At 43.6% G+C, this 24,348-nt stretch overlaps 1 protein-coding gene across 5 annotated transcripts; it reads right to left on the minus strand.

The window, feature by feature from the left end:
* Positions 1-407: 407 nt before the first annotated feature.
* On the minus strand, positions 408-23,889 carry LOC106097514 (NACHT, LRR and PYD domains-containing protein 1). Of its 5 annotated transcripts, XM_019354753.2 has the most exons (5): positions 23,235-23,889; positions 20,695-20,868; positions 15,762-15,941; positions 3,359-3,535; positions 408-527 (listed from the first exon to the last, which is right to left on the minus strand). In XM_019354753.2, the coding sequence occupies exons 1-5, from the start codon at positions 23,498-23,500 to the stop codon at positions 518-520; spliced, it is 807 nt and encodes a 268-aa protein (XP_019210298.1). In that variant the 5' UTR covers positions 23,501-23,889; the 3' UTR covers positions 408-517. The 5 variants fall into 5 exon arrangements, 1 of the variants encoding a protein (XP_019210298.1); XR_003219213.1 differs by lacking the exons at positions 15,762-15,941; positions 20,695-20,868; positions 23,235-23,889 and adding an exon at positions 11,524-11,563; XR_003219214.1 differs by lacking the exons at positions 15,762-15,941; positions 20,695-20,868; positions 23,235-23,889 and adding an exon at positions 8,052-8,066.
* Positions 23,890-24,348: the final 459 nt, after the last annotated feature.

Genomic DNA, 24,348 nt, shown 5'->3' on the forward strand with positions numbered 1-24,348 from the left:
ATCAGAACATTTATTGATCATTAGTATCCACATTATTATTCATCCACTGAGGCTCAAACTGCACACCTACATGAAAACATGATATTTAGCTTATAAAAACATGATGTTTATAATTCAAAGGCATTTGAAAGCCTTCCCAGGTGAGTTTGATCCAGGAGGGTCTGAAGCCAGAGTCGGACAGAGACTGTGCAGAGACTGTAGAAGGACAGAGCAGCAGCAGAGCAGATCCACTGATGATCCTCTGTCAGATCCAGAGGGACACACAGGGATGATGCTGGACTCTACATTGTGTCTGACAGTGGAGCTGTTCTCAGAGCAGTTCACTCTGCAGCACTGACAGTCATCTGCACTTCATTCCTCTGTCAGTCACTGCTGGATGAAGCTCTCCTCTCCACCTCCCAGTAACATGGCCCAGTCAGAGCGTCTCTACACACAAGCTGCTGCTGCTTCAACCTCTCTGGATCATCAGGACACAGCTCCTCCTCTCTCAGCACACACACCGCCCTGTTTACCATCATCAGCTCCACCTGCAGAGAGGAGGAGGAAGAGCAGAGGAGATAAACGAGTGTTTCCAGAGACTCTTCATCAGCTGTCAGTCAGTGATGCAGCACATCCTGTCATGGTCCTGACTCTCTGGACTCAGGGGTTTTGTTTTGATTATTATCTTTGGTTTTGGTTCTGTTGTCAGAGTCTGGCTGGGGTAGAATGTATGTGTTTGCAAAAGAGGACTCAACGCAGACCAAAAACTGAACGTGGCGTGGATATAACAAACAAGCCGTTTATTGAGGCTAGCAAAAAAGGTACAAACAAAAGGGCATTGGTGAAACTAAACAATAACCTAAACTGGGTGAACTAAAACTAAACATGAAAAACCTTAAACATGGTGAACTGACATGGATACCTGAAGTTGAGATGTGGATGAGCAGACGACCTGACAAGGAATGACTAAAAGCACACAGACTAAATACACACAGGAGGCTAATGAGGGAAGTGGGAACACATGGAAAAAACAGCTGACACACATGAACATAACAATGTCACAAGGAGAGAGTAAAACTAAAAACATTGAAAATAGGAACAGGACCCCTTCAAAATAAAACAAGAACTATAATGAGACGCCGACATGACAACATAAGACACACAGACATGAAACACAAAGAGCAAGGGAGACTACACAGGGGTTGAAAACACAAGGGGGAACTAATAAGCAAATGAACATAGGAAATCTAATAAGCTTAAACATACACTATAAACATCAAAAGAACTAAAACTCAAAACACTGGGTCATAAGACCCAGGATCGTGACATCTGTACTCCCTCTGTTCCAGTTATGTCAGGTCTCTGTGTAATGTCTGGTGTTTCTGGATCTAGGTTCATGCTTTCTGGTTGTTTCCTCTTCGTCATGTTCATTAGGTTCAGCTGTGTCTCCCTCCTGTATCTAGTTCCTTCTAGTTACCTTGTGTCTGTATATATATAGTGTGTTTGGCTGTGCTGGTTGTTACTTCGTCTGAGTTTTATAGTGTTCTCTTCATTCATCCTGCATCTCTCTTCTCTTTGTCCTTTTTTGTTATTACCGTAATTGTCGGGCTATAAGCCGCTACTTTTTGCACAAGGTTTGAACCCTGCGGCTTTTAGTCAGGTGCGGCTTTTCTATGGATTGTCCATGATTTTTGTGACATCGTAAGAGGATTTGTTTTGTTTGTTCCGCTGTTTTGCGGCATTACGTTGCTTGGCGGAAGGGCATGTGATCAGACACACAGTTCAAGAGTGGTATGTTGGTCACATGTCCATCCGCCAGGCAACATAGTGCCGTACGAAGTAGCGCGAAAAACAAACTTCAAAGTAGCGCTACGCGTTCAGTGGGAGGCGTGGATGACGAGCGGCGATAAACTTGCGAAAAGCAAGTTATGCTCAACTCCACCAGTGGATTCTGACAGCGTGGAAAAGTGTGAAAACATCCATGATCACCAACGGATTTCGAAGGGCTGGACTGCTGCATGATGGAGAGGAGGACACCGCCACGGCCCTTCTGAGGGTGTTCGACTCAGACCCTGACAACGAGGATTTGTTTGGTTTTGAAAGTGACAACGAAGGAAAGAAGCTGAGAATGGATGACGTAGCCATCCCGAGCCTGTTCGTATCCGACACTGGAGAAGAGGACTTTGGTGGTTTGAGTGCGCAGGAAGATGGTGGTGAATAACTGACTTTTCTTCTTGTTAAAGCCGTGTCACTGCACCTGAGCCTAAAAGGTTGGCTGAATCTATTTTTCTGGTGTGCTGTAAGTTATTGTTATGTACTACATTTGTTACTCATTTATGAAGCACAGTACATGTTTCGTACTTGTAATTATCGGTACTTGTACATATACCTAAAAAGTTATGCAAATATGTACCCCTAATTTGTTTTTCAAAATATTAATAAAAGGGATGTGTCTCCAAACAGCCATCTCTTTCCTGACAATTCCCTTTGTGCATATTCTCTTACATATGATAAGTCAACATTGAAACACCTGCGGCTTTTAGTCAGGTGCGGCTAATGTATGTACAAAACAGGATTTTCCCCTGATTTTAGCTTGTGCGGCTAATATTCAGGTGCGCTTTGTAGTCCGGGAAATACGGTAATTCAGGTCTCCTTATTAGTTTTCCCAGTTTAGGTTTTTAGTAGTTTCTCATGCCTCATTTCCTGTTTCCCATTTTGTAAATAAACGTTCACCTGCATCTAGCTGTTTCCTGCATATTGGGTCCTTTTTCTACAAACACCACACGGCTTGCCCCGGCAGCTGTGACATATCCAATATAAAGAGCAGCAGGGACTTCAGTGCTGGGACTGTACTAGTACTCATTGTTGTTTCACTTTTGCTAATCTTTACTTTGGATTGTTATTGAAGTTGATGAAAATGTTTTTCCCTCCTAGTTTGAGTTTGGACTTTCATTCATTAGAAGAACCTTGGTGTGTCCACTCTGAGCTCTGTAGGAACCCCAACAACAAGCCCAACAGTCCAAATGGACGGTTCCAGCTGTTAACTGGAGGAACTCCATCCAAACATCTGCTCTCACTAAATTCTTCCTCACCTACAGACTGTGTTCTTCACTGCTTTAAACTTGGAAATGAATGCAGTCATTGGTCTGCGTGTTGCTTTGTTCAGAGAGCTGATTGGCTGTTGACAGGGTTTGATCAGAGCGTGTCAGCTGTTACTATGGTGACCATAAAGGTCACAAAAAGGCAGAAACAGGAAGTGTTTGTGTCCAATCCTGAAGCCTGTCACCATTCTCCTCTCACAGCTTCTTTGTTTCATACTGACTGTGTTTAGTACAATACTGCTGACAGCACCACCCACTCACTCCATCACTCTACTGACCTCAGAGTCTCCAGTCTGTAGTCTGGACTCTCCTGAAGATCAGACAGCTGCTTCACATCTAGATCCTGCAGGCTGTAGTTTCTCCTCAGGTCCAGCTCTCTCAGATGGGTGGGGTTGGACTTCAGCGCTGCTGCCAGATAGTCACAGCTGTTCTCTGACAAACCACAGTAACTCAATCTGTATAAATGAGGTAATACAAGGTCATTAAGATAAGATGGGGCCTGATTATTTAAGACCTTGTATGTGAGGAGCAGGATTTTGAATTCAATTCTGGATTTAACAGGAAGCCAATGAAGGGAAGCCAAAACAGGAGAAATCTGCTCTCTCTTTCTAGTCCCTGTCAGTACTCTTGCTGCAGCATTTTGGATCAGCTGAAGACTTTTCAGGGAGTTTTTAGGACATCCTGATAATAGTGAATTACAGTAGTCCAGCCTGGAAGTAATAAATGCATGAACTAGTTTTTCAGCGTCACTCTGAGACAGGATATTTCTAATTTTAGAGATGTTGTGCAAATGGAAGAAAGCAGTCTTACATATTTGTTTAATATGTGCATTGAAGGACATGTCCTGGTCAAAAATGAATCCAAGGTTCCTCACAGCGTTACTGGAGGCCAAGGTAATGCCATCCAGAGTAAGAATCTGGTTAGATACCATATTTCTAAGATTTTCAGGGCCGAGTACAATAACCTCAGTTTGATCTGAATTAAGAAGCAGAAAGTTAGCGGCCATCCAGGTCTTTATGTCTTTAAGACATTCCTGCAGTTTAACTCATTGGTGTGTGTTAACTGGCTTCATGGACAGATAGAGCTGCGTGTCATCAGCATAGCAGTGAAAATGTATGCTACGTCTTCTGATGATACTGCCTAAGTCAGGGGTCAGCAACCTTTAACACCGAAAGAGCCATTTGGACCTGGTTTCCACGCAAAAGAAAACACTGGGAGCCGCAAATACTTTTTGACATCTAAAATGAAGATAACACTGTATATATTGTTTTTTACCTTCATGCTTTGTGTGAACAACTAAGGTGTGTTGCTTATGAAATCCTTGAAGTGCTACAGAGACAATTACATTTTATTTATGTAATTAACACACTTTGAACTGAAATATAACAAAAGCAAAGACACCCAGCTAAACTAAAATGATCCAGCAAACAAAAACTGTTGTGAGCAGCCTCCCTTATATCGCCTTTGGGCTTTTGGAGCCTTGACCTGACTTTTAAAAAGTAATTGGAAAAAAAGCTCTATGCTGCTAAAAAATGAAAAATAGATATTTACAAAATAATGCCTAAATATGTATTTTACCTGGTTAATGTGTGTGGCGGGGCGTGGTCTGTAGCGCTGCTGCAGGGGAGGCGACGCACCTGAGCAGCACCTGCAATCACGCCTCGCCGCCTTTACGTCTGCGCTATCTATGCTGTTGTGTTGGTATGTGTCGGGCTGTGAGCTGAAAAGCTACAGCCGGCTGTATGCGTCAGCAACCGTGTGTGAAAAGTCAATAAAGAGATGCTGAAAAGCGTGTTCATGCAAACATCGTCAGGTCTGCCGTGACATGTTTACAATGGGACTTCTGGTACCGAACCTCTGCGCAAAGCGTCTGCAAATCAGGGCTTTCATCTTTATGCAGGGCTATAAGCTGTCATCTGTAAGCTGTCATTCACGGTGGAGAACAGCTGCTGACATAATGTGGATCCGAAGATCCATAATTGGCCTACCTGGGGTTGAAAGTCTCGATAAATGCACAGCGTTTCGGCAGGCATACCGGCTTCCGCGCTATGAAAAAAATAATAGAATAAAATTTTATTTTTATATTTCTAGAACTAAAAGTTAAAAAAAGAACTAACACAAATAAAATACGCTTCAGCTAAATACTAGCCGCACTATAAGGACTAAAGAGCCGCATGCGGAGGCAAAAACACAAAGACTGTAGACAGCCATTGTTCCCCGGATTTGGAATATTTGACTGTGAAGTGCAGACCCGTCTACATACCTTGCGAGTTTACTGTTGTCATGGTAACGGCCGTGTATGTACCACCTGATGCTAATGCTAACTCGGCCATGGAGGAGCTGCACAAGACAATAAGCAACCAGCAGAACTCACATCCAAACGCAGTGCACATTGTAGCTGGGGACTTCGACCATGCTGATTTAAGGTCAGTATTCCCCAGATTTGCACAGCATATTAAATGTGCAACGAGGGGGAAAAACACACTGCATAAAGCCTACAGCAACATCCAAAAAGGCTACAGAGCAACCCCTCTACCACATCTAGGTTTGTCAGACCACATGTCCATGCTGCTGATCCCTGCATACACTCCCATTAGGAGAAGAGCCCTTCCAGTCACAAAAACTGTGAAAACCTGGCCAGAAGGTGCATCACATTAGCTGCAGGACTGTTTTGAAAACATGGACTGGAGCGTGTTCTAACATCAGGACCGTGAGGGGCACACAACATCAGTGCTCTCATATATTAACTTATGTGTCAACAGTGTCACTGTGGACAAATGTCTCCGGGTGTATTCCAACCAGAAACCCTGGATGACTAAAGAGGTCCAGGTCCTGCTGAAGCAACGTGACACCGCTTTTAGATCGTTGATGGTATGCATTACAGTGCAGCCAGATCTGAGCTGAAAAGAGGCATCAGAGAGGCCAAGGCAGCGTACAAGAGAAGGATCCAAAAATCACTTCAGCACCAACAACTCACGACAGGTATGGCAGGGAGTTCAGCACTTAACCAACTACAAACCTTGCAATACCACGTTGACTGAGGGTAACGCGGAGCTTGCGGAGGAGCTGAACCACTTCTTTGAACACGCTTTGAGGTGAAGGGCCTCCCTGAAGGACCTGTACAGCACTCACTGTCTCAAGAGGGCACGCAGCATCCTATGGGACTGTACACACCCAGGACACCGTGTGTTTAAGCTGCTGCCGTCTGGCAGGAGGTTCAGGCTGCTGAGGTCCCGAACAAACAGACTCAAGGACAGCTTTTACAACAGGGCAACAGCCCTAATCAATGCAAATAGCTGACCTGATCCCTCCCTGGACTTTTTTTTAAGGGGGAGGTAACAATGTTTAAAACAATAACAATAATAATATTTATATTTATAACAAGGTGCAATAATAATTAATGTGCAATAATAACAGTGTGCAATACACATACACTTATTCTTCTTTTTTATTACGTTAATATACTCTGTTGTGTTGTTTGTGTTTCGTTGTGATGTGTCATATCATGTCGTGTTGTGTTATATGTAGTGCCAACGTTGGACAGTTTTCCAATTTCATTGTACTATTGTACTATGTATGACTGTGCAATGACAATAAAGAGTTATCTTATCTATTAGATAGATATAATACAAACCACTGCAGTGCAGTACCTGTAATACCTACAGCATGTTCTAATCGCTCTAATAGGATATTATGGTCAACAGTATTGAACGCAGCACTGAGGTCTAGCAGGACAAGCACAGAGATGAGTCCACTGTCAGAGGCCATAAGAAGATCATTTGTAACCTTCACTAAAGCTGTTTCTGTGCTGTGATGAGCTCTGAAACCTGACTGAAACACTTCAAATAAGCCATTCCTCTGCAGATGATCTGTTAGCTGTTTGACAACTACTCTTTCAAGGATTTTTGATATGAAAGGAAGGTTGGAGATTGGCCTATAATTAGCTAAGACAGCTGGGTCTAGAGATGCTTTTTGAGTAAAGGTTTAACTACAGCCAGCTTGAAGGCCTGTGGTACATAGCCGATTATTAGAGATAGGTTGATCTTAATTAAGATTGAAGCATTAATTAATGCCAGGTCTTCTTTGAGCAGATTTGTAGGATTGGGGTCTAAAAGACACGTTGATGGTTTAATTACTGAAGTTAATTCAGAAAGATAAATTGGAGAAAAAGACTCTAAATGAACATCAATGGTACTGAAAGTAGCTGTAGATAATATTACATCTGTGAGATGATTTTGAGTAATTTTTTCTCCAATGATTAAAATTTTATTTGTAAAGAAATTCATGCGGTCATTACTAGCTAATGTTGAATGTATGGTTGGTTTAATGGTGCTCTGACCTTTTGTCAACCTGGCTACAGTGATGAAAAGAAACCTGGGGTTGTTCTTATTTTCTTCAATCAGTGACGAATAGTAAGATGTTCTGGCTTCACGGAGGGCTTTCTTATAAAGCAAAAAAAAAAGAAAAATATTCTCCAGGCTAAATGATGATCTTTTAAATTTGTGACACGCCATATCCTCTCCAGCTTACGAGTTATCTGCTTTAGGCTACGTTTTTGAGAATTATACCACGAAATTTCTTTATTCTATGTATTAATCACATATTTTAACCACATCACTTTAGCAGTAGTAATATCACTTTCTCACTTAGTTGTATGCATGTGGAATGTTATCACAAGTGGGCCTCAGTTTTTATTGCATCTTCACAGAGGGCCTTTTGTAGAGTTGAAGACATCGGGGCACCCTGCTCACTGGTGGTCGTAACATTTCTTAGAGTGGGTCAAGGATGAGCTGGACTGAAGGTGTAGGGATATGTGATGTCCTATGGAATGTTCTTTGTTTGAGAATGTCTGTGTGTGTATAAAAGAGTCCAAGAGATCATTCCTGGTGTTTGGCCTGGATGTTTATCTCCACATTGCAATATGTTTATTAAACCCACTTCAAATAATGATCACTGGGTGGTTAAACTTACATGACAATATGGCGCTGCGAGCAGGGTCCCTCATGAGAAGCTTCACTCTGTGACGGGTCCTAGGGGGGCTGATCACCTGATCACCCCAGCTTAACTAAGGCTGAGTGCTGTGTGTGAATGGACTTTAGAAGACTGTTTGAGTTTGACATGTGCCACATTGGAGTTGAAATGGCAAAGGAAGAGACTGAAAAGAGGAAAAATAAGGCGAAGCAGAAGAAAAATGGCCCACTGGGCCTCTGATACATCAATGACTGTGATCTGCTGCAGTAGTAAAATTATGAGATGCTTTCTACTGATTGAGCAACACAAGTGATTTACTGTATGAGGGAAATTCTGTGAAGGGCTGAAAGGTGACGTCATTTAAAGACAATTCATTTATGATGAATAAATAAGGTTAAAGGTCACACCTTGCTGTAATGACTAACCTGACAGGACCCAAGGTCCAGTTTAGGACATGTCTCCAAGAGATTTCACAAGCCTGATGAGTAGAAACATTACAATATTTTAAACATGCATTTCTGTTGTCCTGTCAACTTTGTGGGTTACGCGTTGATATGTAAATTAGTTGATTGCTATTAGATCAGGGAAAGATGATTTGATCTCACAAGTGAATAGAATGTAGCAGAGGGTTAAATGACTGGAGACTCTAACAGACCGAGTTCCCTGTTTCTGATATACATGACAGCTTGTCACATGTTTGTTTGTTTGTTTTGTTTTTTGTTGTTGTTTCTTTTTTGGGGGGGTGACAAGAAAGGGGAAAAAATCTAAGATGATTGGGTCCGTGGTTAAAATGGCTGCAACAGCACAGAACTGGGAAAGAAACTGACATTCCAGGGATGAAACATTGCAGTGAAGTTTGTAGGAAGCATTTAATGGTAAACATTAGTGTTGTGTTTTGTTAGCAGCTGCTAACATATTTTGTGTGTGTGTGTGTGTGTGTGTGTGTGTGTGTGTGTGTGTGTGTGTGTGTGTGTGTGTGTTTAGCAGGTGGAATTATGACAGTTGACCCCAGACTCTCCAGAATTGTGTGATATCTTGAAGCACTTGTGGGAAAGTGGGCAGTGACTCTTAAGTCTGAGTTTAGACCAAGTAAGCATCAGTAATTAATTAAAGCCAGGAGCAATGAATGCGGCACTGCATGTATGGCACCTGAAGTTCTAACCCTCACGCCATATTGTTTTTTGGCTGTTATTTGGCTGATGTTTTGGGGGGTTGTTTAGTGCCAGGTTGATCCTGCCAGTTAGTTTTGGTTTGTTTTCCCTTTCTAAGAGAAAGAAAGTTTTATGTTTGGACATGTCATGAAATAGGCCTACTATTTTTTTTTTGTAACGGTGCAGGTAGAGAAAACCTGCCAGGTGTCATCCCTCCTGGGATGATATTTTGTGTGTTGATGTGTTAAGTCTAATTGTTGAATGTTGCCATTGTGTTTCTTAAATTTGTAAGGTCTGAGTTCAATCTATAGGATCAAGACATTCCTTTGTCTCCGACCACCTCTCCAGCCACTCTGTGCTGGGGGAGGATTATTGTAGACACATTCCTTGTGAAGATTCTGATTGATGTGTAGCAAGCTTCCTGCCCTTTTGTGGCTTCACTGTGTTCACCCTGGAGCCAGGCCCAGGGAGGGCGAGTGTCTAGTGGCCAGGCCCAAACAAGGGACATGGGCCCATCCTCCTGCAGGCTTGGTGCCTGTACGTTGGGGTTTCTCCCGGTGAACATTCTGTAATCGTATAACCAGATTTGCGGCCATTTGTTCTTTGGGAGGATGCTGGACAGACCTAGTGCGCTAGGGTTGTTAGTCAAATTTCAGATACAGAAGGAATAATGTGGTCGTCATCCTGGTCGTTTAACACTGGATCAGCTCTTTATCCTGTTAAGAATACTTGAGGGTGCATGGGAGTTTGCTCAACCAATCTACATGTGTTTTGTGGACTTGGAGAAGGCATTTGATCATGTCCTTCAGGGTGTCCTGTAATAGGTGCTTTGGAAGTATGAGGTGTCTGGCCTTGGTCCGCATAGCCAGCAATAAGTCAGACTCGTTCCCGGTGGGTGATGGACTCTGCCAGGGTTGCCGTTTGTCACCAATTCTGTTGGTAATTTTTATGGACAGAATTTCTAGGCATACCCAAGTGGAAGGAGGCTTTCACATGGGTGGTCTCAGAAACTCATCTATGCTTTTCACAGATGATGTGGTTCTGTTGGCTTCATCAGGTGAGGTGATGGCCTCCAGCTCGCACTGCAACGGTCACAGCCGAGTGTCAAGGTGGGAATGAAAATTAGCACCTTCAAATCTGAGGCCATTGTCCTGAGCAAGAAAAGGGTGGAGTGCCCACTCCGGGTCAGGGTCGAGTTCCTGCCCCAAGTGGAGGAGTTCAAGTATCTTGAGGTCTTGTTCAAGAGTGACGGCAGAAGGGAGGGACAGACAGAAACTCTGTGTAAGGCCAAGGGGGATGATAGACGATAATAAATAAGACTGGTGTTTGAGTTTTCGACCTAGGGTGGACAAGGCTAAGAATCAGGCTTTCAAATGAATTAAAAGTCTTTCTGAGTCTTTGGTTGATTAACAGGCTGGTGTGAAAAATTGCTGCCACACCACCCCCTCAGCCTGTGCTTCGAGGTTTCTGGTAGTTAGAATGACTCGGGGGTGTTGATTCATTTAAACTAACATAATCATCCTGCTGCAACCAGGTTTCTGTTAGGCAGAGTAAATCGATTTGTTGATCAATTATTAAGTCATGAACTAACAGAGACTTGGAAGACTTTATTAATACACATTTAACTGTTTTACTGTTTGGTGCAGATGTGGATAATGACTTTCTTTGTGATTTTTTTAATGTTTAAGTTGTTTTTGCTGGTTTTTAGTTTGCTTTTTGTCTGTTTGGGAGCTGACACAAACTCTAAGGGGATGGGGTTTTGGGGGGATAACAGGAGAAGAGAGGTGTACAACTCTGATTCCTGGTCCAAACTCTGGATAGTCATGTTTTGGGGAGTTTAATAATTTTGGCCAGATTTCTAGAAATGAGAGCTGCTCCATCCAAAATGGGATGGATGGCGTCTCTCCTAACAAGACCAGGTTTCCCCCAGAAAGCTTCTCAATTATCTCTAAAGCCCACATTGTTTTTTAGATGTTGGCCTGTGTTTTATATCATGTATGTATGTGTTGTGTGGGACTGCTGTTTGTAAAGCAAACGGCCATTTTGGTTTGGATTTCAGTGTCAGAAAGTCTTTAAGGTGGAATGAAGAGTTAGAGAGTTTCACAGTGAATTATCCAGAGGAGGATTTTTCCTTCTTTGAGGGTTTGAAATGTGAATATTCTGCTACAGTCAATGGACTAAACCAGAGAAGAAGAAAACAGACTTTACTAGGAAGATTGTCAGTGTGGATCAGTATAATATCAGCCTGATGTCTGCAGTTTAGTGTCAACACAACTTTCACATCATATTCATCTCAGCACAACTAAAACATGCTGACTGACCTCAGAGTTTCAAGTCCACATCCTGGACTCTCCAGAAAACCACACAGATGCTGCACTCCTGAATCCTGCAGGTTGTTCAGGCTCAGGTCCAGCTCTCTCAGATGGGAGGGGTTGGACTTCAATGCTGCTGCCAGATAATCACAGCTGAGCTCTGACAAACCACAGTCCCACAATCTGTAAAAAGAATGAAAGGTGTAACCTTATTAGACAAAGTGTGTGCTTGAAATCATTAGTGTTTCATCTGTTGAGAGCTGAAGAAGGTTCAGAATATAGTAGTTTAGAAAATGGAAACTCCAAACAGCTGAAGCCAACAGGAAGCAGCTTCAAACAAACACAAGAGAAAAAACTCGGAAATTTTCACATTGAAGTCATACATTTAACATAAACATATGAAAAATGGTCAAGTTTTACTCTGTGAAATAAAAAAAACTGATCAGGAAACATCAGAGTCCAAAACAAACAAACAAACAAAAAACCCACTACAAGTTCAGGAGGCTGCAGTGGGACTGAGGTGAAGGTTCTACAGTAAAGGTAGACAAAAAAGCTGAAGTTTGAAGCTGAAACTGTAAAGTTGTCAGTTAAAGAGCTACAGTGTCTGTCACGTTACAGGTAACTTTCTTATTTCCACATTAATGAAAACATCATGGTTTTATTTCATGCTGCTTTTATTGAGTCATACTGTGAAAACTGTGCTGAGCCACAGCTGAACCAGCATCCCTGTACAGCAGACACTTACAGCACTTGGCTGCTTCCATTGAATCCACTGCACAGAGTTTCAGTTTCCTCTTCTGGTCCCAAAGTGCAGAACAACAAGGTTTCAAACAGCTTCGTTCCAGCAGAAAATGCGGAGAGAATTATTTGGATCTCTTATTTGTGTTGTATGATGCTGTGTTTGCATATCTGGCGTCTGTGTTTCTTTGTGAGGATGGATCACCCATCTGAACCTGGTAGCTTCACTAAGAAGACACTTGTGACGGGAGAAGACATGTGAGAAGTTTTGTGCAGACAAGTGTGGATTTTGAGTCTGGGACGAGCTCTCCAAAGTCTTTTTGGAACTCCTCATTATGCATACTGCCTGTGAGAAGCTGGAGACATTTCTCCTCCAAATCCACTGAGCAGCTGCTCGTGGTGGTATTAGCTTCATGTGTCGTGTTAGCATTAAGCCTCGGCACACTCTGCTGTGGACACGGTTGTTGGAACTGATAGTTTTTATAATGTCATTTGTGCTTAGAAATATGTAATCATTTGTATGGTGATAAAAATCATATCTTTATTAGGTCTGATAAAAGTCTGTGTGCACTTTTGTACCATGAGATGAGAGGGAGCAGCCTTGACGTTATAATTTCCATTATGGCTGTAGAGACTTTTCTGCATACAGTTTAAGTTCATTGAAAGGTCATATGTCTATGTATGGTATTGCTGAAAACACACACACACACCTACACACACCCCCACACACAGAAAATACAGACATACATATATATGTATGTATATGTATGCATATGTATATTGTGAGATTATTATATTATCTTATGCCACATTATACCCATAATTCAAGATTACGAAATTATTATGTAGTTTTAGTTTTTTTAACAGTGATGTGTTTGAGCACCGGCTTGGACAGTTTCGGTCGTTGTGTCCTTGGGCAAGACACTTCACCCGTTGCCTACTGGTGGTGGTCAGCCTCGCCTCTGTCAGTGCGCCCCAGGGTGGCTGTGGCTACAATGTAGCTTGCCATCACCAGTGTGTGAATGTGTGTGTGAATGGGTGGATGACTGGATGTGTGAAGCGCTTTGGGGTCCTTAGGGACTAGTAAAGCACTATACAAATAGAGGCCATTCGCCATTTACCACAGAGACCCAGCGGTTAGAAAAAATGCATCTCAACTGTGCCAATACTCCTGACACATGCAGGATCACTACAGGTTTTCACTTAGACAGCAGTTGTCCTTCTCTCCTGGATCAGCTGGAGCTTTCTTTAGGAGCCTTCCCAGCTTTCACAACAAAAGTCCAGCTGGGATAAACACATTTACTCATTGCCTTCTTGATGTGATGTTCTTCTGCTGTGTCTGTGGGGATGGTGTTCGCTCTGTGTTGTAGCGTACTGATGACACCCAGTTTATGCTCCAGTGGATGATGATAAACAGGGCTTTTGCTGATCGGAGCTGGCTTGGCCCTGGCTTATCGAAGAATTAAGAAAGCGGAACAGGCTGTTCAAATTCCCACAAGGCTGCCCGCTGGGATTGAAATGATGGGATGAGGCGTGAGTTTCTCAAAATGGGCTCATTGAGTGCAACACGGATAAGATCTTGGAGAAGCTCATGGCTGCCGTGAACACTCAAAACAAGACCTCTGAGTGCAAACTGGATTACATCTGGAGGGGCTCGCTCGGAAAAACATCTCTGAGCGCAAATTGGCTCAAACCTTGGAGAAGCTCACTGCGGTCGTGAGTTCTCCGAATCGGCTTTTTGAGCACAAGAATGACAACATCATGGAGAGTAAGTTTGATAACATCATAGAAAGCTCACGGCTCTCCACCGGGAAATTGAGAGACCAGTGTCGGACTGTTAGAACAGCTTTGAAATTCATATTAGACTGTTCTTCCCATTCTATGCAAGGCCACCTGGGTTGGCTGGAAGACTGTTTACTTAGCCTGGCAGGGCGAAGGACACTGTCTCAGCTGAACTCTGGACATAAACACACATGCACACAGACATATATACACATGCAGATGTACACTAATCCCCCCTCCCCCTCCAAATGCCTTCGACGCTTATTCCCCTCCAGTGCTGACAGTGAATCATGGAGACCAGCACATAGGCTGCAGGCCCAGATGTACTGTCTGCATTGGCTGTGTCTCACCCTTTACCCACCCCTGTTGCTTGTCATTTGTTTCTTTGGTGTATTAAGAGTTTTTTCATGTGCTATGTGCAGAGGTGTTTTTTTCTGTTCTCAAACTGATCTCCCTATTGGAGCTCAGTCTGGGGGGAGTTATTTTTTCTCCTTATCTTTCCTCATGTGGTGCTTTTTCCATGTTATACCCCTCTGACCTGTCTTGTGGTTGACTCCTTTGTCACGTGGTGTGATCAAAATCATCTGCAGCTCAATGTGGCAAAGACCAAGGAATTAATAGTGGACTTCAGGAAGACCAGGAAACACTTGATCCCTGTTTCAATCCATGGGGGTCAGTGTTCACATTGTGGAGGACTATAAATACCTTGGACAATAAACTGGACTGGGCTACAAACACCACAGCACTTTACAGGAAGGGCCAGAGTCGTCTCTATTTTTTGAGGCGACTGAGGTCCTTCAACATCTGCCAGAAAATGCTCAGGATTTTCTACGAGTCTCTTGTGGCCAGTGCGATCCTCTGTGCTGTGGCATGCTGAGGGAGCAGGCTGAGGGTCGCAGATGCCAACAGACTCGATAAACTGATCCGTAAGGCCAGTAGTGTTGTTGGGATGGAGCTGGACTCCCTCAAGGTGGTGTCGGAGAGGCAGATGTTGTCCAAGATAAAAGCAATGTTGGATAACACCTCCCACCCACTCCATGACATGCTGGTCAGTCACAGGAGCGCGTTCAGTGAGAGACTGAAAGTACTGAAAAGCACCACTGAACGTCACAGGAAATCATTCCTGCCTGTGGCTCCCTGTACAACTCATCCACTTAACACACACATGTTTCTTTTTTTCTTTTTCTTTTTTAGCTGTTTATTAATAAACGACTTTTGTATATATATGCTTGTATATATTGTACTATTCTTAGTTAGTGTATTGTCTGTCTTGTTAATGTCTTTTTATTATGGAGCACTGTAACAAAAAAATAATTTACCCTAGGGATCAATAAAGTATTCTGATTCTGATTCCCCATTCTAGCAGCCTTATCCCAATTTCCCTCGGGATGAATGAAGTACAATCAATCAATCAATCAACCAATCAATCAATCCGGTAATCTCTTACGAACTACCTCCAACGCTTCCATGATTGGGATGCAAAAGAAGAGAGACGTAACATCGTACGAGACCATGGCTTAATCTGGCTCATAATGACATCTCTCAGCTTCTCAACAAAACACCTCTGCATTATTCTGCATTACCTACTGAGCTCAGAGGATCAGAGATTAGAAGTTCTACAAAGAGCCAAACAAGACTTCCCATACAGGGGTCTGTGGGCTTCCCATCGACAGTGTCAGCACAATTAATAAATAAACAATAAATAAAACTAAAACATGATGACTGACCTCAGAGTTTCAAATCGACATCGTGGATTCTCCAGAAGAACACACAGCTGCTTCACTCCTGAATCCTGCAGGTTGTTGTACTGTCCACTCAGATCGAGCACACTCGGGTGGGAGGGGTTGGACTTCAGCGCTGCTGCCAGATAATCACAGCTGATCTCTGACAAACCACAGCTCCTCAATCTGTATAATGAATGAAAGATGTAAGTTTATTAGACAAAGTGTGAGCTTGAAATCATTCAGTGTTTCATAATCTGTTCAGAGCTGAAGAAGGTTCAGAATGTAGAAGTTTAGAAAATGGAAACTCCAAACAGCTGAAGCCAACAGGAAGCAGCTTCAAACAAACACAACAAGAGAAGAAACCCTGAATTTTTCATCATTACAAAATGAAAAAGACTTGAAAAAGTCATGTTTTTCATTCCAGGAACCACATGGCTTCCATTTTTTCACACTTCACTTGTAAAGGTGAAGTGTGAAAGAAATGGACATATTGGAAGTCCAACAACACCTTTTTCCAGTCACATTATTAAAGCAGACAAACTACAAGCTCATTTTCATTTCAACAAGTCATCTTCTGACCTGGACTAACAACACTGGTCTCTATGTGCAGCTGGCTGTAAAACAAGCGCTCAGGGACTGTTGTTAAGAAATCAATATATATTCTTAATGCTTATTTTCTGATTATATTGTTTTATGTATTTTAATAAGCGAGGCCTTAAGAAACCAACCCCCAGACGAGACAAAAACTAGGTCAGAGCGGGACAGGTCACCCTGGCAACAGACTTTAGAAAGGGGAAGTTTAGTGCAGAGGTGCACAGGACGTAAGACACAAAGAAAGAGGAACTAGCAACATATAAGGAGTTGTTCTGATCGAAACTTAGCGTGTGACGTAGCCGAACTATATATACACCTTCACCTTGTGATTTTTTCAGAGCTGTGGATCTGTGCTCGTCTCTGCAGTTCGTCATTTCCGGAAATGTAAAATAAAGATCATTTTTTGAGTTTTGACCACTCTGAGCCCAGTCTTTCTTTGCCACCAAAACATTTAAAAGAACCAAATTTAATAATTGGTGCCAGTGACCTGGATTCTTTTGCGGCTGAGGACAGATTCGCTTGTTCTCAAAAATTGTTCTCTAAAATTACAGATAATTTAATACAAATGAAAAACAAAACAAGCTACTAAACAAACAAACTATGAACCAATCTCCCTCTACACAGGTAAACATTATGGTTGAAAGAAATTTAAATCATAAGCTTCCTGAAATATGGATATGGAGATTATTAAATAGTATAGAATATTCAATTTAATTAGGGCCATTTAGACACAATACCATGTAATTTGGACACGGTTTTCTTCCCAAGGAAGAAATAAGGAAAGTGACCACCCCACTGAAGTGATCAGAACCATTAAACTGGGGAAACTTGGCAAAAAAAAAAAACAGAACACATGGATATTGCATCAAGATCGTCTGATCAATCTAGCACATGGGGGAGACAATGTGTCAGCACTGGGAACCCCACAGTGTTGGTAAGAAGAGAATTACTGGCCATAGATTGAAACTTTACACCAGAGAGAGCTTAGGGGACTGATAAGGAATTGGGAAGGACAGCTACAGGCAGAAGATGGAGAACCAGCTTCAGCAAAATAACATTGGTGAAGTCTGGAGAGGCCTCAGAACCATCTCAGGCCACAAACATCAGAACTCTCTGCCTGGGAGGGATGTGAGGTGGGCAAATGAACTGAATCATTTCTTCAACAGATTTGATTCAGCCATGAGGCAGTGTTGGGATTCAGAGATTCATGTATTGCTATCATATAATCTGCCTTATGATGAATGTATTGATAACATGTTTTACAGTATTATTTTAACAGTAATATTGTTTACAGGGTTCTTATTGCATTGAATATGTTTGTCATCACATTAACCTTTCTATTCACAGGTTTATTTATGATCATTCTATACACAATGCATAACTGTGCTTGTTTAGAGTTGATGTTCTATCCAAGAGGGTTTTAAGCTTCACTGGCGAGAGTGTCCAGGTGATACATGTTGAGGGAGGATGAGAATATAGCAGGTTAATTGCATGCAGGCTTACATTACACATATTAATCTAGTAGCAGGCCTGAGCGAAGGCCCAAGTGTCTTCTGCTCCTTCTTGAGACAGGCTGCAGTTATGTTTGCTTAGTGATTGATGACGAGGGTCCATTATTAGCTTTTAGAGACCCTGCAGCTTGAAGTTTGTTACCTTAAAAGGCAAGTGTCACTGACCCTTCGGTAACTGGCTGCCTTTTAGCTACTTGGTAACAGACGACTGGAGGTGATAGCCAGCCTTCAGGCGCTCTGAAGGCTTAAGACCATGATTGTGCATTGAAGGTGTTGCAGAAACGGGAAGTTATATGTCTGGTCCATGTCTGTTTATAACTATTAAAGATGTACAAGATATTGACTGTACGTGATGAACTCTTGACTTGTGTTGACGCCATGGGGGGGCAGATACCCCAGTGTGCCATGGGGGGGGCGGATAGCCCAGTGCTTTAAAATGTTCTTCACATGTATTTTTGTCAGAGGACATATCCTGATATGTCTTCTCCGCTGCTAATAAACTCATCGTTTGATTGCACTTTTCTGGAAGCCTCCGTCGTTTGTTGTCTGGTCTGCAGTTGATCGATCTCTCCAACACCGGCTGCAGACTCACCCACCCCCACTGCTGCTGTTCCACCGCTGACACCTCAGACACTTCACACCTCCTCTATTCACCCTGCTCCCTCCTCCCCACCCCCAACAACAGCATCCAATACACACTCAACACAAGGCTCCAGCCTGTCTCTCTCAACCACCCAGGTTAGGAGGGAACTAAGAGGATTAAAGCCAAGAAGGCAGCGGGTCCAGATGGCATCAGCTCGAGGGTCGTCAGGTCCTGCGTGGACCAACTGTGTGGTGTGATGGAGCACCTCTTCAACCTGAGCCTGAGGCTGGGAAGAGTCCCACAGCTCTGGAAAACCTCCTGTGTTGTACCAGTGCCAAAGACTTCACGCCCCAAGGACCTCAACAGCTACAGGCTGGTGGCTCTGACATCCCACCTGATGAAGACCCTGGAGCGGTTGGTCCTGGCTCAGCTTCGGCGCCTGGTAAGCTCATCACTGGACCCACTTCAGTTTGCCTACCAGCCTGGCACTGGAGCGGATGATGCCGTCATTCATCTGCTACATTGTTCCCTCGCACACCTGGAGACCGCTGGGAGCACTGTGAGAATCATGTTCTTTGATTTCTCCAGTGCCTTCAACACTATTCTTCCCTCGGTTCTGAAGGACATGCTGGAGAACTCTGGAGTGGACCATCACCTCACTACCTGGACTTTGGACTACCTCACCGACCGACCACAGTATGTGAGGACTCAGGGCTGTGTGTCGGACAGGGTCGTCTGCAGTACGGGGGCCCCACAGGGAACGGTTCTGGCTCCGTTCCTATTCACCATCTACACTGCAGACTTCTCCCACAGCTCCACCCAGTGCTTCCTGCAGAAGTTCTCTGATGACTCTGCAATAGTCAGCCTCAACAATAGTCAACCTCAACAAGACTCATGACTCAAGACTTTGTGGACTGGTGCCAGCTGAACTACCTGTAAATTCAACACCAGTAAAACCAAGGAGCTGGTGGTAGACTTCTGCAGGCACAAACATCCTCCACTACTACCACTGAACATCCAAGGTATGGACATTGAAGCTGTGGACAGCTACAGGTACCTTGGCAAACTGAACTGGACTCATAACTCAGACGCCCTCTACAGGAAAGGGCAGAGCATGCTGTACCTGCTGCGGAGACTCAGGTTGTTTGGAGTGGAGGGCCCACTCCTGAAGACCTTCTATGACTCTGTGGTGGCCTCAGCCATCTTTTATGGTGTGGTCTGCTGTGGCGGCAGCATCTCTGCTGGGGACAGGAAGAGACTGAACAGGCTGATCCGAAGGGCCAGCTCTGTTCTAGGATGCCCTCTGGACCCAGTGGAGGTGGTGAGTGACAGGAGAATGGCGGCTAAGCTGTCATCCCTGTTGGACAACATCTCCCACCCCATGCAGGAGACTGTGACAGCACTGAGCAGCTCCTTCAGTGGCAGGCTGCGGCACCCACGGTGTGGGACAGAGAGATTTCGCAGGTCTTTCCTCCCCACTGCTGTCAGACTCCACAACAAAGACTTCAACTGATCAAACACACACATCCACAAATGTGCAATAACACAAATGTGCAATAATCTTTCTGGCAACCGTTGTATTTTTCACTCTGTTGTATATAGCATTTGTATTCTATTTTTATCCTATTGTATATTTTATTCTACTGTATATAGCATTTTTCTTTTATTCTATTCTGTACAGTTGTGTATTGTATTTATTCTTATTTTTATTTTATTCTAATTTTTCCTTCATAACTTTTGCACTGTCCACTTCCTGCTGTGACAAAACAAATTTCCCACGTGTGGGACTAATAAAGGTTATCTTATCTTATCTTATCAAAAGTGCAGATAAAAGTGGCCACGATAAATATCCGAACCAGTCAATATGGAAAAAGAGCTCAATGTTATCAGTGCTCACAAACTCAAATTCAATATCTTCAATATTGTAGCAAAATCGGAATTATGTATTAATGTATTGTGAGGGGAGCAGGCCTCTTGTTGGCTATACTGACTGCTGTGGAACAAATGGCCTGCTCATTGGTGTGTCAAACAAACCATTCCACAGAAAACATGAATTGAACAATACTTTTCTTTTACCAATTAAACAAAATATGTAACTGTAAAAGAATCTTCAGACAGTAATTAAGAATCTACTAAGCCATCGGAAGACAAAGAAAAGCTCACTTTCCAATTCTAAAAAGCTCAGTTGTTTATGGAAAATATCATTCAGACTTTAAATGATCAGCAGTGGGAGCATTTCGATCCTGACCTGAGTGTTTCCAGTGTACAATGTGGACTCTGCAGTGCAGCAGACAGAAACTTTGCTCCTGAGACCTGTAGGTTATTGTTACTGAGGTCCAGCTCTTTCAGACAAGAGGAAACAGAGTTGAGAACTGAGGACAGAGCATCACAGCTTCTCTCTGAGAGGTTGCAGTGACTCAATCTGAAAAAAACAAAAACAAATTAAATTATATCAGTTAAATGAAACAATTTTAAAAAAATGCCAGCATACAATACAATTAATGATTAACTAAATAGCTTAATTAAAACACAACTGTCCTTCTATATCATCACTTACTCCTTGTAAGCTCCAACTTATTATTCATTATACATAACTACTTCAGGTAATAAACACGCTCTGGAGGAATTTTGATACACCCTTATAGCATTGCTACAGTTAACAAACATAATGAGTCCTTGAGGGAAACAACATAGAAAATGCAGTGTCACTGGCTAGTCATCCTCTGGAGACAGTCCCAGACAGTCAAAAATACAACACATCTCATCGCTTAACCTGGTAGTATAGAAGATCAAATCCAAAGCCTCCCATGGGCAGCTTTGACGTAGGTTCAGTGGAACAGAACAAGTAAGCATCCCTTATGAACAGAACAATCACAACACATCCATCTTGTATGCAACCACCCCTCAGTCAACATTGAGCTTGTCTGTATGATAACGGTTAGTCCACTTTATACCAGTCCAACCATCAGTGATTCTGGGGCACTGGCAGGGTCTCAAACGATAGCACGCCACCTTGGCCGGTTGAGACGCAGAGACACCCTTGGAGGGGTGCCCCTCATCCACCGGATTCGAGAGTGAGGGCTGACCCTACGCTCCAGTCTCATCTGGGCTCTCGTGGACTGGAGCTCACTGTTCTGAAGGTGGTCCGGAGTCCCAGGAATAAAAAGGGGCACATCAGGTTCATGAAGACTCCCGCATCTTCACCGGTGTCAAACTTGGCTAACCTGTAGTTGACCTCCCCCAGCTTCTGAGTATCCTGGTAGGGGCCTGTGAACAGGGGCACCAGTTTCTCAATGAAGCTAGATTGGGCATCTGAGTAATGATGAGTTTTGACTTTGACCAAGTCACCGACTGCATAGGTCATCAGCCGGCGCCTCAGGTCGTAGTAGGATTTCTGACTAGCATGGCTGTGAGTCAGTGTCTCCCTGGCTCGATCATGAGCCTCCTGAAGTGAAGCTTTAAGGGTCTCTGGATAGGGCATGGGGGTCTCCTCGCTTTCCACAGAGGGCCTTGAAAGCAGGTCGAGTGGTGTGGCCAGCTTGCTGCCATATAACATCATAATAGGGCTGAGTCCTGTACTCTCATGGGCGGCCGAGCGCAATGTGAAACAGATTTGGGACATGAACTTATCAGCCACGTACACACGAATGTCTGTTTTGAGAATTCTGTTCACTCTTTCAGTCCGAAATAAGGTACCCCTGCATACTCCCAGGGCTTCTGAGCCGAAATGGGGACCATGAGGCCCGCTTGCTTTCTTTGACTGGGCTTTGTGAGCAAACTGGCCAAGACAAGACGTAGTGCTAACATCCGCTGACATCTTGGGCAAGAAGAAACAAGGCTTCATTCTTGCTAGTGTCTTAGCGATCCCCGGGTGACCTGCCGTAGGGTGGTCATGATAGTAATTGCACAGGGTACCCTGGAGAGCTATAGGAGCATACAACTTCAGCTCCTCCTTAAGCCAAAGATTGAGCCAATGTTTTAGGCCTGGGTAATAGAGCATGCCGTCGTTGACCACCAAGGACAGTGGATATACGGATGGGGGGACAACTCCAGGTCTCGGAGCTTCTGACCCATGTCTGGGTCATTCAACTGCCGCTGCCTGAGTTGTGCTCAGTCCTCCAATAAAATGGGAGGCTAAGTACAAAGGTTTATGCCACAGAAAACAGCATGTTCTGGCAGGATTTCAATAGGGGGACCCTCAGACTCAGGCAGGGGGTTGTGAGACAGAGCATCTGGCACCCTGGTGTGCACCCTTGCTTTATGTACAACGGTGGCCGAAGGGAGCTGTTTTGGGGCGCGAGTCCTCTGAGAGTAGCACCTACCAGTAACCTCTCGCCAGATCCAATGTCAAAATGAATCAACCTCTTGCCAGGAAGTTGAGAGACTCGTTGACACGTGGTAAGGGGTCTGAGTCCTCACGCGTTACCTGGTTCAGCCCCCTAAAGTCCACACAGAACCATGGGTCTGAGCCCAGCCTGTTAACAATCATGACAGGCAAGGCACTTTTGAAGGGTTTGATTTTTCCATCTTCCAGCATTTTCTATACATGTTCTTCAATAAGTTGTTTTTTTGCTGGGGAGGTGCAGTACAGGGGTTAATAAGCCTTGCATCTCCCATGTCAATCACATGCTCCGTTAAGGACATGCGACCCAAATGGCCATCGAACATATCGCTAAATTGCTCAAGGAGGTCAACCAATGATTCTCTCTCACAATCTGCTATGTTTGCCTCTGGAGCTTTAGCCTCCAGCGAACAGTGTGTATCCTGTTGGCATACAAAATTGCTCACCTTAACGCGTTTGGCTCACACAGCAGACAAGGACTGCTGGTCTGTCGGTCTGGGTGACAATGAAGGTCCAGAGAATAAGAATAATGTCCGGGTGCCATACTGTAACGGCAGTCTGACGAGACAGGAGCTGCTAGCAGGTCCAGCGGGCATGTGGTGTGGAGGTTAGCCAGACAGTTAGTTAGATAGAACAACAGACCTTTAACATTAGCATTAACAGAACAAGACCATGCAAGCCAGGTCTCCAAAACTCTCCCGTATTTGTACATATATGTGCCGGGGTTAGGTAGTCACCGGCACCAGCCCGTTACGATGGTATGGTCTCTCTAAACAGATGCACGGAGAGCAGCATGCTCGGATGTAATGGCTGCAGCTGCACTTACACTAGGAGACTCTCCAACTACTACAAAAATAGGACGACACCCCCCTAGCGATGCTATGCCATAATAAGGTTACAAAGTTAGTTAAAAACAACAAAAAACAAAACAAAAAAAAACTTTCCCAAGGAGTGAGCCACCCTGCATGGCTATCAATGTAGTGCAACCAAGGCCATCATAAAGGACAGCTCTCCTTGCACAGGCCATCCAAGCTGATCTTTAACTTTTCATCCCAGATGCCACTTTAAAAATCGTCTAGATTAGTTAGTATTAATTGTTTACTAGATCCAATCACAACAAAAAGAGAGCTGCTGTGTGTGTCCAAGGGGATTAGGAAGAATACATACATGCATGAAGTCCACAAAATAAATGCAGCACAGAGGAAAACTCTGCCCATCATGTGTTTCATAGGCTGTTAGGAAATTATTATTCTTTCAATGGCGCTAAACTACAGACTGACATGAATCTGTTGAACTTGTAATTAAGCTCAATAGAATAACCATTAATAGTGATGAGAAGGTTTGCTTTAGACTGGGGCGCAATTTATCATCAAAGGCTGACAAACAGGCACCATGCTGCCAATAAATGGTGTGAAGTCTGACTTGTGTTTTTTGTCGTTTTGTTTTTTGTTTTGTTTTTTCTTGTTTTTTTTCTGTTTGTTTTTTTTTGGGGGGGGGGGGGGGGGGGGGGGTTAAGTCAAGATCGAATTCTATTGCAACCATATCAGAGATGACCAGGGA

This window comes from Oreochromis niloticus, linkage group LG3 (genome assembly GCF_001858045.2).
Source record: "Oreochromis niloticus isolate F11D_XX linkage group LG3, O_niloticus_UMD_NMBU, whole genome shotgun sequence".
In the NCBI taxonomy this organism is placed as follows: Eukaryota; Metazoa; Chordata; class Actinopteri; order Cichliformes; family Cichlidae; genus Oreochromis; species Oreochromis niloticus.

Bases quoted from the DNA above. Each gene is read 5' to 3' on its own strand.
- LOC106097514 (XM_019354753.2), bottom strand. From the start codon at position 23,500: ATGTACAAATACGGGAGAGTTTTGGAGACCTGGCTTGCATGGTCTTGT. The intron at 20,869-23,234 runs GTGAGCAATTTT...TGTTTTTTTCAG, and splicing joins TGTGAGCCAAACGCGTTAAG to ATTGAGTCACTGCAACCTCT. The intron at 3,536-15,761 runs GTCAGTCATCAT...TCATTTATACAG, and splicing joins TGTCGATTTGAAACTCTGAG to ATTGAGTTACTGTGGTTTGT.